The sequence below is a fragment of the Acinonyx jubatus genome, chromosome F2 (genome assembly GCF_027475565.1).
Source record: "Acinonyx jubatus isolate Ajub_Pintada_27869175 chromosome F2, VMU_Ajub_asm_v1.0, whole genome shotgun sequence".
NCBI classification, from domain to species: domain Eukaryota; kingdom Metazoa; phylum Chordata; class Mammalia; order Carnivora; family Felidae; genus Acinonyx; species Acinonyx jubatus.
Window position 1 is genome coordinate 35,595,733 of NC_069394.1, and position 15,490 is coordinate 35,611,222.

A 15,490-nucleotide genomic window follows, 5' to 3' on the forward strand; every position below is an offset into this window, starting at 1 on the left:
AGATTTGTCTAATTTCGCACTCGGGGGTGTGGCAAAGACGCACGTTTGTGTCTGTTGCAAAGTGCAGCCAGAGAGAGGCTTCTGGTCAATGTTGAAGGATAGCGGACGATGGTGGCTGTGCGGTTTTGTTCCATCAACAGACAAGCCTCACGAAACTATCAGAGTGTATCTCCACATATTTTTTGTAACTTTTAAGCCAAGCAAGGAATACTACAAACCGTGAGACTATCAGGTTACCTGGGGTCTCATTAAAAGCATCTCTGAAGAAAAGAAACAAGCCTCAGACAAAAAAGATGAAATCAAATAAAAGCGCAGATTACATGTTTGAGATGAAAGCATGGTCTTCCACTGCTGAAGATACAGAAAAGGTTCCATCAAGCAGAGGAAAGACGGTATAGTGCCCACGAAATGTGGGGGGAGGGGGGGGACATAAAACAGGAAATAAAGCATTTTACTGCATTAAGTACAGAGGGTCTATTAAGATTCTGAGAGGGGTCTCTAAGCATCCATGCCATGCTTTAATCCCCTCTGTAACATTCCTTCTGGTTAACCACTCAGGGTTTTTAAATTGTCAGCACTAAGGAAACCCTTTGCAGGGAAAGGTTTGGTCAACCATAACATCCTGGAACCAGGTAAACATACTTCTCAGGAGCAGTGAAGAAAAATAACTAAGGGCCACTTTCGTTACAATTTTTAATTTCCAAATCTAGCTAGTTTTTTTTTTTTTTGAAAGTTTGCTTTGAAACAATTTCCTATGTGTTTGCCTCCACGAAACAGTAATGATTTCTAGTTAAGTTAAAAATGAGTCATTTCCCTTGGTGTATTAGTGTATGTATTCTATTTTTATGTTAGTAATTAGTTATTAAACTACTTTCATCGAAAAGGCTATAGTATAGTTGATTAATATTTAAAATGTAGGAATATTTAAAATATAGGCATTGACTAGATATAAACCAAAACCCACAGAGGGGCAGCTGACTCTGCCTGGAAAGATTAGGAAGATCCCACCCAAGTGGGGATGGAGGAAAAGGTCTTAAGGGGTGAAATGTCTGCCAGGTCAAGGAGGGAGGGAGAGACACTCTAGGCAAGCAGAGCCCTAGAGAGGAACAAAGAAGAAGCTGGAAGCAACTAGGAAAACTAGTGAGGGGCAAAAAAGGACCTGTAGATTTGGCACTAAGATTTTTTAATAAGGAAGCCTGGGTGGCTCAGTTGGTTAGGCATCCAACTTCAGCTCAGGTCATGATCTCACAGTTCATGGGTTCAAGCCCCACATCGGGCACTGTGCTGCCGGTGTGGAGCCTGCTTGGGATTCTTCCTCTCCCTCTCTCTCAGCCTCTTCCCCACTCTTTCTCTCTCTCAAAAGTAATGAGTAAACTTAAAAAGATTGTTTAATAAAAGACAGACTATACTGGATGGAGAGACACTAGCAGTGTAGGATATGGGCTAGTGGACGCCATTTTGAAGAAACACAGAATGGAAGGAAAGAGGAAGACCCAGCAATAGTTTAAAAGGAAGTCTCCAAGAATCAGGGCCTGGACATATGAACTCTGGCTCTGTTCTGGACCCTTTGCTGGGGGAAGGGGGGAGGAACTGCTGGATCACACTAAGTACACATGTTGAGAAGGAAGTGACTCTCCCCAGAGCTGTTGTCCCCAACAGAATGAGCTTCTAGGATGCATACTGAGACATGCAATGCAATAAATGAAAACCCACAGTGGCTCAATGCTTACTGAACTGAAAATCAATATGCTCTGCCTGAATAAACTTTAAAGAGTACTTGCATTTTATAATGTTTTCATGTTTATTTATCTGAGAGAGAGAGGGAAAGAGAGTACAAGCAGGGGAGGGGCACAGAGAGTGGGAGAGAGAGCAGACTCCATGCTGTCAGCATAGAGCTTGGTGCAGGGCTGGACCCCACAAATCGTGAGATCATGACCTGAGCCAAAACCAAGAGTCAGATGCTTAACACAATGAATCACCCAGGTGCCCCTTATAATGTTTTAAAACATATAACCTTAATAGCCTACCACACTTTTATCACATACATGTTTTTAACCAAAGTTGATGGCGAAGAGGAATTTTCAGTAACTGTGGCTACAGCACTTCCCTAAAAGCAGAAGGTGACTCACATGTGTAAGCGTGTGTTTGAATTTCTTCAATCTGCAACTCAAAAGTACAATTGCACATACTTATCTTTGGCTATTTGAAGCTTATTGCTGACACTGAAGGCTGCTAGGCACTAGAATGGGTCTTCGAGAGAAGACTGGAATGTCCTCTCATGGAATGGCACTTCTCAAGTCTCTCACGAAGGATCAAGTACCATCATCTGACAAAGAGTTCAGGTCTCTTTTATAAATCAAAGTTGGCTTAACTGGGAAGTTAAGTCTGGAAGTATCATCAAGGGTGGGAAAATGTTGGGGGCTGTCGTGCTGGAGACAGGAGCCCCATTTGCAGGTCTGAGGTGATTACAGCAGACTGGCCACTGTGGGCAGTACCTTCTGATCAAACAAAAGAAATGACTTTTTGGTAACTAGTGGTATAGGACACAGACACATTACAAGAACTATCAATCCTCACGCCAATTGTCTTTCACTAAATTTGAACCACAAACCCAATTCCTGCAGCTGCTCAAGTTCCACTAAGATTAACCTCCATTAAAAAAAAAAAAAAATTAATTCCCGTGTAGTGAACATCCATCCAGTGTTATATGAGTTTCAAGTGTACAATATAGCGATTGAGCAATTCCATATATTACTCAGTGCTCAACAAGGTAAGTGTGCTCATAATCTCCTTCACCTATTTGACCCCCCCCCCCCCACCGACCTCCCCTCTGGGAACCATCTGTTTGTTCTCTATAGTTAAGAGTCTGTTTTTTGGTTTGTCACTTTTCTTTCCTCTGTTATGTTTCTTAAATTCCACATTTGAATGAAATCATATGGTATTGGTCTTTCCTCTAGAAAACTCCAAGAAAAAAACAATCACGTTAATTTTAATCACAATTCCTATTTCAAAGTGGGATATGATTCCAGACTGAAGAGAGCTCTGAAGCCTGGAAAGAACAGCTTAAGCGGAGTAATTCACCAAGGTCAGGATAATTCTGAGCTGGAGAGTCTTCCGAAAGACTTCTCTTCAACTTGCAAAGAAAACTATTGAGAACGAAACTTCAGGAAATATTTCCACCTCATCGGGACTTAAGCTTTCAAGAAAGCTTTACCTTGACATACAAGGGGCATTTAAAAACTGGCGCTAAAAAGATAGATTTGCATGAGGGACAGATGAAAATCCCATAATCACACGCTAATAATCAAAGATGAACTACAACCGCCTGCTGCTATTTACCATGGAGGACTACAGGATTAATATTAACAATGTAACTGACACATCCCGATACAGGGAAAGACGACTGCTGATCGAAACTGAAGACAGAGAGGGAACGAAGAACAAATTGTTGGTTTCACAATTAGCCACAAAGTTATATTGATAATGGTTTGTTGGATGTGACTACAAAGTAATGAGGCATATTTAGATGTGCTTGTGGAGTCAGTGTCATTGCACTACAGTGTCATTGTCATTACAATCCATGCCACCCGCTGTGAAAATGAAAAAACCACGGTGTTCTTTATCTTGGAACATCTGCATGGTAAGGTGGTAAAATAAGTCTTAATTCTGTCCAGTAGAGAGAAACTGTATGTGAATGTGCTTCAATTTATCTATTGTAGCTTCTGGCTCTCATTCTGTAAAGTTAATTTCAGCTGTGGACCTTCCTCTAACTTTCCTTCCCTCCATGAAAGGGAGCAAAGAAAAATATGTGCCTTCCCCAGAAAGCGGTCTTGGAGTTATCCATGGTTTGAGTAAGCTTGAGATGTAGTCCAGCTCGTTTTGTCATTTGTGGTTCACGTAAAATATTTTTAAATGGCTCGCGCTGCGCAAAAGTGGATGACGCCACTGTGCAAAGGAGTCCCGGGGAACTTCCGCGTGTAGACGGTGCCTCAAAGTCGTCTTGCCCCTGGCTGAACACAGCACCTGGCTAGCCTGCACTTCCTGGCTACGTAGCTCCTCTTGACACCCCTACCTAGAAGCAGGGCAGCCGTTTAGTTAGCAAAGCCACACTTTGTTTCTGTGATCTTTTCCCTCTCCTTTATCCCCACAGCCAGTCATCACGGAGGATCGATCAGTTCTAGAATCCGTCTCTTGGTCCTGGGATAACTTTGCATCTCTCCTTTGCAATTCACTCCTCCGGGGGGCTCTCCACCATTCACCCGGCTATAATTGGTCTTCCCACTACCAGTCTCTCCCTCACTTCACCCCATCCTCCATGCTGACCTGGAATTAACTGTCTGAAATACAGATATCATCCCATGACAGTGCTGCTAAAAACCCTCGATGGTTATCCAAAGGCTCTGGGTTCAAGTACTACAACTCACTAAAGAGAAATGTCATGGCATTACATTATCCTATTTGTTTGCTATTTCTGCACCCTTCCCTCCATCTGTCCTTACCAGCAATCTGGGACGACTGATGTACAAATGGAATGCACCCACTTGGATGAATGACAATATGTAGGTATCATTTTTATTGTTCCTCTCTTACATATTCTTGGATCTCTAAACTCCACTCTGTTCAATAATAGCAACACTAAAAATAAGGTATGCATGCTACAGTTCAATATAAAAAAGTACAAACACAGACACACAAACACACATTTGAATATCTCCCCAACAAAACTGTGCAACAAGACTTTATGAAGCCAAGACTGTGTTAAAGCAGCAGAGGATGAAAAACTCTGAGCTTCACGACCCTCAACATCTGCTGCGGTGATGCCCTTCTGCAAAGCCCCTGGGGTAGCATTTCCCCAACATTCTCCTTGCAGGTCAGGTTTGCCACTGGGACACAGGTGGCACGAGTCAATGGCCCTCTAACGCCTACAGCTTTCCGGGGCCTGGACCCCCACACACTCTGCCGGGCTTGATGAGCCTCTACGGGAGGCCTGGAGTTTTGGCCTGGACCACACGGAAACCGCTTTACCCAGGCCTCCTTTTGGAGAGACGAGCAAACCCATCTACCTTACACATCCCTGTTGCCCTAAGATTCTCCTTTAAAAGGCAAGCCTTTCCCCAGCTCCCAAGCCCTTCTCTCTCATTTCCTCAGCCCCATTTCCTCAGGACTTCCTTCTTTCACCTTACTGTCTGTATTAGTTCAATCAATGAACACTCTTACTAGTATGCAGGTCTGTTTCCAGCCCTCCCATCTTTGCTAACAATTTTATCAGACTTTATAAAATAATTTGCCAATCTCATTTTGGTTCTTCTGCCTTGATTCCTGGGTATGCATGTGCTGTTTCCTTGGCTTGCCACGCACTCGTATGGCACCTTGTCGACCTGGTATGTTCTTGTCATCCTCTCTGAGGGGTCTCAGAAACACCTCCTCCGGGAAGTGCTCCTCCAAGATGCCATTCACTGTGTGACATCTTAGCTATTCATCTTCTTGCCCCCAGGCTCGAGCAGTTTGAGGACAGGGGCTCTGTCCTAATTACCTCTAAATCACTAGTTCCTAACAAAGGGTCTGGCCTGTTTGCTGAATGAATAAGGAATAGCCATGCCTTTCTGCAAGCCGGTGGCAACTAATATGGGGACAGCACTAACTCCGCATCCTTATAAAGGGACGTTCACAATCAGAGATAAACAAACAAGAGAAACAATCCAAGTGCCGCTTCCATACAGGAGACCTCAGGTATAATTGGCACAGAAGAGCTCCTTGGGCTGCAGAATGTAAACTCATTTATGACCTGGAATAATTGTTCATTCAACGAGCTCACAAGAAAGAACTTGTGAGGCTTAGAGAACTCTGCTCGCATGCTTTGAAAAGCAGCCGGAGCCGCTTGGGCTGAAGTCTGTTTGTTTTACTTTTATCAAGTAAGAACTAATTGCTAATGTTTCCTTCCCCCCCGCCCCCCGCAAAATAGTTTATGGCCTAATGTACAAGAACCACATATCTGAACTGGCTTTCAGAAACATCAGAACTAGCACCAGCCAAGAGTCCCATGCCCCAGACTGCCAAACAGCCTCATGTCCAGAGAGGAAGGCTGAGAAAGGGGAAGCAGGACATCAGCAAGGTCAGGCAATGGATGTCTGCAGTCACTCTACAAGTAATCAGGGCCTGCTGGGGCCATGAACTACCTAGGGGTTGAGATCCAAAGATGATATACAGTGGAGTGAGGACAGAGAATAAAAAAAAAAAAACAAAAAACCCACAAGTGGTGCAAGCTCAAGCATTCTTGAGTTTCCACCTCACCTACACCACTTACCAAGCACATGACCTTGGGGAAAATTCTCAACCATTCACCACCTCAGTTTTTAGAATTGTTTTGGGGAATGAAGGACAAAATGTTTATATATGAACGAACCTGGGACACAGAAGACAAGGAACACATGAGAGAGATAATTAAGACATAGTTCAGTCCTTCCAGAGGCCTGCCTTCTGTCAGTGTAATAAGAGTTTAATCCACACGTTTCTTTATTCATTCGTCCATTCACTCATTCATTCAGGAAATATTTATTGACGACTCACTATGTCTCAGGCCCTGTGCTAAAAGAGACAAGTGTCTGCACTCATGGGCTTTACCTTCTAGTAGGAGGGGGGGGGACAATAAGAAACAGAAACATATATACATAAAGAAAATGTAAGGGGGTGATAAACGCTCTGCAGTAAAATACAGGTGAAGGGGCTGGAGAGCGATGAGGATATGCCGTTTAGGTAAGGTGACAGGGAAGGTCTCTTTGATAAGGTGACAACAGGCAAAAAGTGATGGGACAAACCATGTAATGGGCAAGTATCTGCCCAAGGAGGGCTGTGCCTGGTGTGATGCAGGGCAGCCCCACTGGCGACTCCAATCAGGACACAGGGAACCTGGGAGCCAAGGCATCATGTGCTTTGAGGAGCAGCCTCATTCCCTGTGCCCTGGGCCCTGGGCCCTCGGGCTCCCACTCTCCTTTGCACGGACCCACAGAAAGGACTCCATCGGGAACACTGAGAGTCCTCTCCCCAGCAGGAGACCAGCACTGAGGGGCTACTCAGAGGACCAGAAGTATGTGGGGATGAGGAGCAGCCTTGGAGAGCAACCAACATTCTAATCCAAGTGAGATCAATGTACGTCAGGAAAGATGTAGAATGTTCGCCAGCCATCATTACAGGGTACAAGAGACAAGAGAGAAATCCTTGCGTATGAGTGCCGAGGGGATGCGGAATCAGGGAAGATACAAAGAGAGGCGGAGGCTTCAGTGGGCTTTGCTTGGAGTGGAGGTAGAGAGGCAGAGAGCTGGAGGACGGCCGGTTACCCCGGGAACCTCCAGAAAAATGAGATGAAAGACTCTGCATGCCTCAACACACAAAATTGTGTTTAAGAAGTTTGAGGTTCCCCTCAGTCCATCCACAGACTCTGAAGACCACAGGTTATGAATCTCTGCTTTAGCGAAAGGGGCCTTATCTCAGTCTCGAACTCCCAACTTCAAGGTCACTACCCAGAGGGCCCGGTGGAACCTGATGGCCGCGGTGGCTGGTGGAGATTTAGAAATGGCAGCCTTGGAGCCCTAACTATAACCTCCAGCTTCATGGAGGTTAAAGCAAAGTAAAACATTTTTAAACGCTGGATTCTTCCTTTCCTTCTTTAGGCTACCAGAAGGTTCTCGACCCAAACTGGCAACTACACGGCACATGCACTCCTCAGCCTCCCCTCACCCTCAGCAGGCACTGCTCACTCCCCTGGTGGAACCAAGGTAGAGCCTTCACAATGTTCTCAGCACCACACTCCAGAGCTCCCGCTGATGGCGGGGCACCACACACAGACGTACACGTGATCGTGGCTTCGGCCCCCCCTTTATACTGGAGATGGTGTTAGCCATCAACTGGCAGAGGAGTGCGCAGTTTGATCTTTTTTTAATCTAGTAAAAGAACGAATTATATAAGATTTTTGCATATTTCCTCATCCTCTGTGAGCAGCTGTCAGGTTGAGGTTGTGGTGAGAAAAATCCATTTTCCATTTGAAGCTAAGGGACTGATTAACACCCCTCAGGTTCAGGTTCAGAGCAAGTGGCCCAAGTAAGCTACAAAGCTTCTTAGTAAAAGTCATAAATCTCAAAGATAAGTCACGTGTGTGCGTGTGTGTGCCCATGCGTGTGTAAAGGGTTGCAGAGAAAAGTCTGAAGGCAGGCAAGAGGTGATAAGAAGAGAGATAAGATCTGAAGTCCTGTGAGAGCTGAGAAATCATTCTGGTCTAAGAAAAGTAAACCTTGCAACACTATCAAAGTTGAACCAGCAGGTAAGCCAGTAAAATGCTTTTATTATTTGCCTTATTTGGACTTAGTCCATATTTCTGTTTAATTGCTCCTCTCATTTTCTTGGGTAATAATTATAAGGCTAACTTTTCAAACAAAATAAAATTGTTCCTCTGCTCCATGTAGACTGGCTACAAAGCAGGTTAAGGCAAGTATCCCCAAGCCCGTGTCCTAGTCACTCACTCTTGGAGCTTCTATGTAAGGGCTGGGTGAGGAACACTGTCTCATCCTAGCTCTTGCACTAATTATCTGAGAAGTCACTTGGCAAAGTGGGTCAGTGGGTCTCTCTGGGCTCAGTTTCCTGGTTCATTAAAGTTATTATGTTTATTATTTATTATTAAGCATTTATAAATACATTTGACTAGTAGGAGGTGTACGTGGCGGGGGGGGGGGCATGCTGGTGTGCACTGGGGGGAGGAGGGGTGTAACCATCTTACAGGATAAACCAGCAAGTAGTTCCACAGGTTCTATTGTGAGTCTCTAACCCTAACCTAGTCACTAACCTTTCTGCCGTTGGTCATGAGACCTTAGCAAGGGTGAGATGGAGTGTCTAAATATCCATCATTGCAGTGTGTAAGAAATCAAAGCCATGGCTCAGTAATGCCTTTCTTTCAATGGTTCAGTAATACCTTCTGAAACCCAACACAATGGAAACCTTCACTTTGCCTACACTCACTGCGACTGCATCCTCTTTGCTGCAAAATGAGGCAAGAAAGCCCACAGATGAGAAATTACTTATTTCTTATAAAAACAGCATATGCAGTGTTAAAATTACTTAGAAACACATATATTACTGTCTGCATACTGAAATACCTTCTAGAAACTTTAAGATCCGATCCCTGACTTCCCATCTTACTCTGTATCCCAGAGGTCGATTCCCACAAACTGCATTTGCTAGGCTGTGCCAATGGCTTCAGGGTAAATGTGGCCCTTGGGAAGCACTGGTGGGAGGCTGGGAGACAGGGAGAAGACAGGGCATTCCATCCCCTCCTCCCAGTTGGCATTCTTTAAAGAGGTGTGTCTGGCAGTGACTCCTCCGTAGTTCCTCCTCTTGCAAAGCTGCTCCCTCTGTGGCCCCAGCTCCTGCTGAGGCAGCCCCCACTATGGTTCCAGCTCTTGCTGGGTGGTTCTCCCAATACGCACAACCTCCTCCCTTTGATCTTCCAGCCCTGCAGGTAACAGCAGCAGACGCCTGCTGTTGCTCATCTCTGGAATGCCTTCCCGTGCCTTCAGCCCTCCCAATGTTTGCAACAGATTCCCTCCGTGGGACCATTTGGCATGGACTCTGCTTTCCTGGCTGAATCCTGAGTCCCACCCAGGGGACTACCTGTCTGTAGAGAACAGACATCGTGTCTAAGAATACACAGGTTTCAGGGGCGCCTGGGTGGCTCAGTTGGTTAAGCGTCTGACCCTCGATTTTGGCTCAGGTGATGATCTTGCAGTTCATGAGATCAAGCCCCATGTTGGGCTCTGGGCTAACAGTGCGGAGGCTGCTTGGGATTCTCTCTCTCACTCTTCCTCTCTCTTGCTCTGCCCCCACCCTACACGCGCGCTCTCTCTCTCTCCCTCTCTCTCTCTCAAAATAAATAAATAAACATTAAAATTAAAAAAGAATACACAAACTCCAGGAAATATACTTGGCAAATTCGTTCCTCCTGCTGGAAAAACTCTCTCAAAGGTGTCATTTGCCAGACCACCTAATGTGTTGGAGCTGAAGGGACACTAGACAGAGAATTAGAGAGCCAGAACTCACTTTCCAGTCATGTGACCTTCACAAGTACCTTAGAGTCAAATGATCCTGAGGTTATTCGTGTCACAGCGGGATAAGAGTTCATCTGGTCGGCCCGACTGGCCGTTAGACCCAAACACAGGAGGGCCTGGAAATACGTTTTAGAAACCGACACGGTCGTCGCAAATCCAAATGTATCACTATTATTATATGAGGCACAGCTGACTTCCACAGAACAAAAAGTGCTTTGCACCCAGCTTAGCCTGATTTTGATTTCTCAGCCTGATTTGTACCAAATGGACTGACAAAGTGCACAGACTCGTGCTTGGCATTTCTCCTGAAGAGCTGCGTGGGTCCCAGCTCTGATTTGTGTGCCAGGCTCTCCTTGGCATCACGGCAACAGGGCAGTTCACCAAAGACCACACGGAGAGGTCAAGGTCAACTTACCAATGTCAAGGACCCGCTGCTTCGCCGTATGCTGCCGAGAGTGCCAGTACTTCCAGTATTTCAGCTGCTCATCTCGGTTTTTGTCTTCACTGAAGACCACCATCACCACGCTCTGCAGAGAGGAGAATCACAGGTTTTACTTTCTGCCCAGGGCCTCCGATGCGTCAGCCTCCAGTCCTGGCAGTCCGGCCAGAGGTGTGCTCCCATGGGGCTGCTTTTCTTGCTTTACAAAACCCAGACAAGCTCGGCTGTGCACCTTAGTTTGTTTACAGATGGGCCTATTTAAAAAGTGATTGGGAAATGAGAACCGTACATAGGAAAAAAGAATCCTACCTACTCGTTACCACGAGTCATAAACAACCAAATTAACCAATGAACAGCACATTTATTGTCTTGTGGGGCGAGTGGGAATACCAAAAAAATCTATTTGGTACTGAAAACAAACACATTTTTGAAATTCTGTATTCTGAAACATAGAATTTGGTGCCATTTATAAAGAAGCAAGCACCTGTTTCTAGCCTAATTAAGTGCCTCAGGCTGGAATAGTGGAGTAATGAGAGAAATACTAAGGTAATGAAAGAAATACTACAAGATGAGTTCACACTGATGAACATGGATCTAAGTTACAGACCAAAAGCTACAAGGCCAACTGTTTTATTGATTTCAACACAGTTTGGATGGGCTTTCTTGGAAGACCAATCATATCTTGTAGAAATAAGAATCCAAAACCCCTTTGAGTTCTAAATGATAAAAATCCTCATTAAACTAAATAAATGTTAATTCACTGCCACTTACGAGATGAGACCCTACCAACACAAACAACCCCAAATCCCTTTAACTACAATATCAGGGATACTGGTGCTCTCCTCCCTGCATAACCAAAATACTTCTTGGACATTTTCCTACCATTGCAGAATGTTTCATTGATTCTCATTCCTTAATAACTTCTCCCTTGTAGCATTTTGCACACTTGTAGTCATTTCATTAATTATTTATAACTATTCTGTCGATGGCAATGTCTTCCCATTGGCTTCCAACTCAAAGAGGACAAGGACAGTGGTCCTGGTGCCTGGCAAATAAGAGATACACAATACATGCTTGCGGCTGTACCGTCAACTCCAAATCGGGCTGATTCCCAAAGTATGTGTGAACATTGGTTACACAGGAAAGCAGGTGTCTGTTAGGAACACTAGTTCGGAAATATCCCTATTATTCGGATTCACAAGCAGCATGACCCTCGAAGGTACAGAAAGATGACAAGAAGGGGCATCACTGGCTATTCTGGTGGAACTAAGAGCCACAAGCGTTTCATTCTTCTCTCTCCCACTTCCTGAATCTGTCTTCCATTTCCTGAAACTTCGCCATTTACAATAGTCCCCCTTAACTGTGGCTTCTGTTACCCACAATTGGCCACCCACAGTCTAGAAGCAGAGAAGTGTCTTCTGATATCTCATCCAAGGGTCAACAGTAGCGTAACGTTACAGTCACAGTGCCCACATCATTCATGTCACTTCATCTCCTCATGTAGGAATTTTATCATCTCCCATCATCACGAAAAGAAGGGTGAGCAGAGTACAGTAAGATACTTAGAGACAGAGATACCACATTCACATAACCTTTATGACAGTATATTGTTAAAACTCTTCTATTTTATTATTAGTTATTCCTGTTAATCTCTTACTCTGCTAATTTATAAATTAAACCTTATCGTAAGTACGTATGTAAATGAAAAACCATAGCATATAAATGGCTACATACTATCCATGGTTTCAGGCATCCACTGCGGGGGTGGGGAGGACCTCCAATGTATCCCCCACACATAACAGGGCAAGGACTACCGTATATGTAAAAATTCAGGGAGTGGTCTCCTGGTGTTTCTTTCTTTCTGTTCCAAGATAAAAATAGCAGGTAATTTTTTTTGTAGCAAATGACTACGTTAGCCTAAATAATGGCATATTCTTGGTCTGGAAACTTGTTTCTTCAGTAATACAGAGAAACGCAGTTTGAAAATGCTATTACCAAGCATACATGCTTCTATTCTGAATGACACTGTTCTCCAAAATTAATGCTGGTGGGTTCCAAGTGCATCCCTCTTTTCCTCCATGTTGGCTGGCTCTCCCAGAGCTGAGGAGGAAGAAAGACCCCTCTGAAAGGCACCATTCTAACTCTCCAAGGGTGTTAGACTGAAGTCCGTAAGAGAGCAGGGCTCTTTCTAGCCAAAATGAACAGATGGAAATAAATTAAATATTAAATTATTTCCACAGTTTCAATGAAGTAGAATTCTTGGAAGAGTGTCTATACTCAAACTCAATAGTCATGGCCTTAGAATGTGAACCATCCACCATCTTTTCAGGGTGAAGATAATGGTGCTGTTAAGAGGGTGCATATATATACTGGTTATAGACTTATACAATCTAAAAGCGTTACACATGCGCTGGTAATTTACAAGATTGTGTTTTAAAAAGTAAATTTATCCAGAGTCTTCTTACCAGGCATCCACACGTGGGGGTATAGGGTATGAAGCCCAGCATATATATCCAGAGGTGAGTCCCAGGCTAAAACGCTTATGGCTTTTAGCCCTCCATGTGACTCAACACAGTGTACCTTAGTGGTTAAGAGAATGAGTTCAGGAATCTGACTGCCTGGGATATATCCTGGTTCCCTCACATTTTAGCTGTGTAACCTTGGCCAGTTACTAGTCTCTAAAAGGCTCCGTTTCCTCATCTGTAAGATTACAAAAATAGTGCCTATATCATAGGGTTGTTGTTAGTTTCAAATAAATGGACTGCTAGATATATGGTACTTAACACAGTGCCCGGCACATAGAAGATCCACCCAATAAATATTAGCTGTTACGTTGTGGCGCTTGTTAGTATCATGGCATCTCTCTGTCATTGTTGTCGTCATTAATATTATTATTATATCCCTCCACCATTACGATGATTATGAGGAGGAGGAGGATGGCCCCTCTCTGCCACAGCCTTGACCACAGGGTAGGGAACACACCAAGCCCCCTTTCCGCCTACAACGGGCTCAGCCTTGGGTAGGACATTCGCTCCACATCTTTCTCTCACTCCCAGCTGCCCTGCCTCCCGCAGCTCTGATCTGGGACTGGGACAGGCTTACAGGGAGGAAGAACTGCTGGCCTGAGAAATGACCAGCAACCTTCCTTATCTTTCTCACTGAAACAAAGCCACAAAACCCAGCTGACTGAGAGATCACTGCTACAATGATTTTACCTAAAACTAGTAACAGACAAGCTGGCCAGCAGGTGCCCAAATACTCTTCTCTCTCTTCTCCCTCATTTGTTACCCTCATTTGTTACCTTTGCATGGGCATCTGGGATGGGGGCAAAGTCACTATGCTCTCTCTAGGGACAGCGTGGCTTTCTTCGCAATGTACTAAAGAGCTTAGGAGGCGGTAGCTATGGATAAAATAAGGTGGGGTGGCACTATGCACACAGCATGTAAAACAAATCATTTTACAATCGGGCAGGAAAGTCCTTCAACCTCTTTTCAGAGAGCTCTGCTATGATTTTCCTTTTCAGGAGAAAAGGATTACCAGTTTCCTCCCTTCTTGGCCGCGGCGAGAATGCCAGAAGCTGGTAGGCTTCCGGCACAGTTCCATTTCCAACAAACGGAACTAATACTCATGAATGTGAAAACTCCACCGAGTCCCTCCTGGTAGGGATCATGTCATGCCTCACTTTACTCCTGAGGAAGCACCGGGCTGCAGAAGGGCTTTGTAAGCAAGTCGCAAAGGGTCCGGGGACACAGAATAAGTTGCAGCCTCCCTCACAGAAGACAGCCGCAGCTCTTTCCTTGCCCACAAATAGGCTCCGACTTACAACTACCTGCTTGAAAAATTAAGATCAATTGATTGAACACAAGAACAACAACTAGGTAGCATAAAGGTAATGAAGGAAACTGGGAAAATCCCTTGGATACAGCCAGAAAGCATGTCTCAACCATGTCCCTCCCTGGGGTTTATTGGTTACTGATTAAAATGATAAACGGTAAGCCAGTAAGTTCTGTCCTGCTCCAACTCTCTGACATTTGTTCTGGAATTATTTATTTTGGAATTTTTTCCACACCCTCCCGCAAGATGAAGGAAGGTAGCAATTCCCTTCATCTGATCCCTCTGCGCTTTATTTGAGAAATAAGGATCATACCCTAACTTTGCTGATTGGGTGTCGGAAGCATTTGTTGTCTCCAGTCTCGCTGAGCGTTATGGCATAGAACTGTCCTTTGTTGAGGTAGGTCATGGGGCCTTCCCCCTGCTTCTGACGCAGAGACTTGGTAGCTTCCAGGGTGTATTGAAATGTGCCACTGTGAACAGAAAACAAACAGTGGTCAGATTCACTCACTTGGACATTTCTGCCTTCCTAATCAATTTCACATTGACAGCATTTTGTAGGAATATTAACCAATATTTACTCCATTTCAGAGACAAAACACAACGTATGGCAAAGAGATGAGACCAGACCAAAGGTCATTGCTAATACAATGTACAGAGCATTTCTAATAGTGGCTCATAAACCAGATGGTTTAGAAGGAAGAGAAAAGTCCATGAGGAGCCTGTCCAATTACGTAAGGTTGTGCCAGAAGAATGTTAGGTCTTGGATGGCAATCAGTAATGCCTGAAGCTTAAGAATCGATAGAATTTGCCACTTTTATCCCAACAACAAGCCAAATGTGTGAAAGCTTTTGTTTAATTCATACCTGTACCTAGACCTCTTTTTGTACAACCAAGATGTTGCAAAATAGCTATATCCCACTTGAAAACATTTTGAAATGTGAAAACCTAAATGAAACTCAAACATTCACTATTGAGAATCTAGTTCCATAGCAGAAACTGGGTTTTTTATTTTTGGTTTTTTGTTTGTTTGCTTTCAAGACTGCAAAAGAACTCATGAAAGGGTAACTGCTGTAAATCAGGAGTTTGCAAACAATGGTCCCCTGGCCAAATCTAGCTCACTGCCTAT

The 15,490-nt window shown here is 44.4% G+C and overlaps 1 protein-coding gene across 4 annotated transcripts in view; it reads right to left on the reverse strand.

The window, feature by feature from the left end:
• Window positions 1-15,490, reverse strand: part of GRHL2 (grainyhead like transcription factor 2) — a 171,369-nt gene that overhangs the window by 78,365 nt on the left and 77,514 nt on the right. For all 4 annotated transcript variants that reach the window (XM_053208642.1, XM_015078007.3, XM_027064114.2 and 1 more), the window contains exons 6-7: window positions 14,678-14,834; window positions 10,507-10,618 (exon numbers count right to left, since the gene is read on the reverse strand). In XM_053208642.1, coding sequence (XP_053064617.1) covers window positions 10,507-10,618; window positions 14,678-14,834 — 269 coding nt within the window. The remainder of the gene's footprint in view (window positions 1-10,506; window positions 10,619-14,677; window positions 14,835-15,490) is intronic.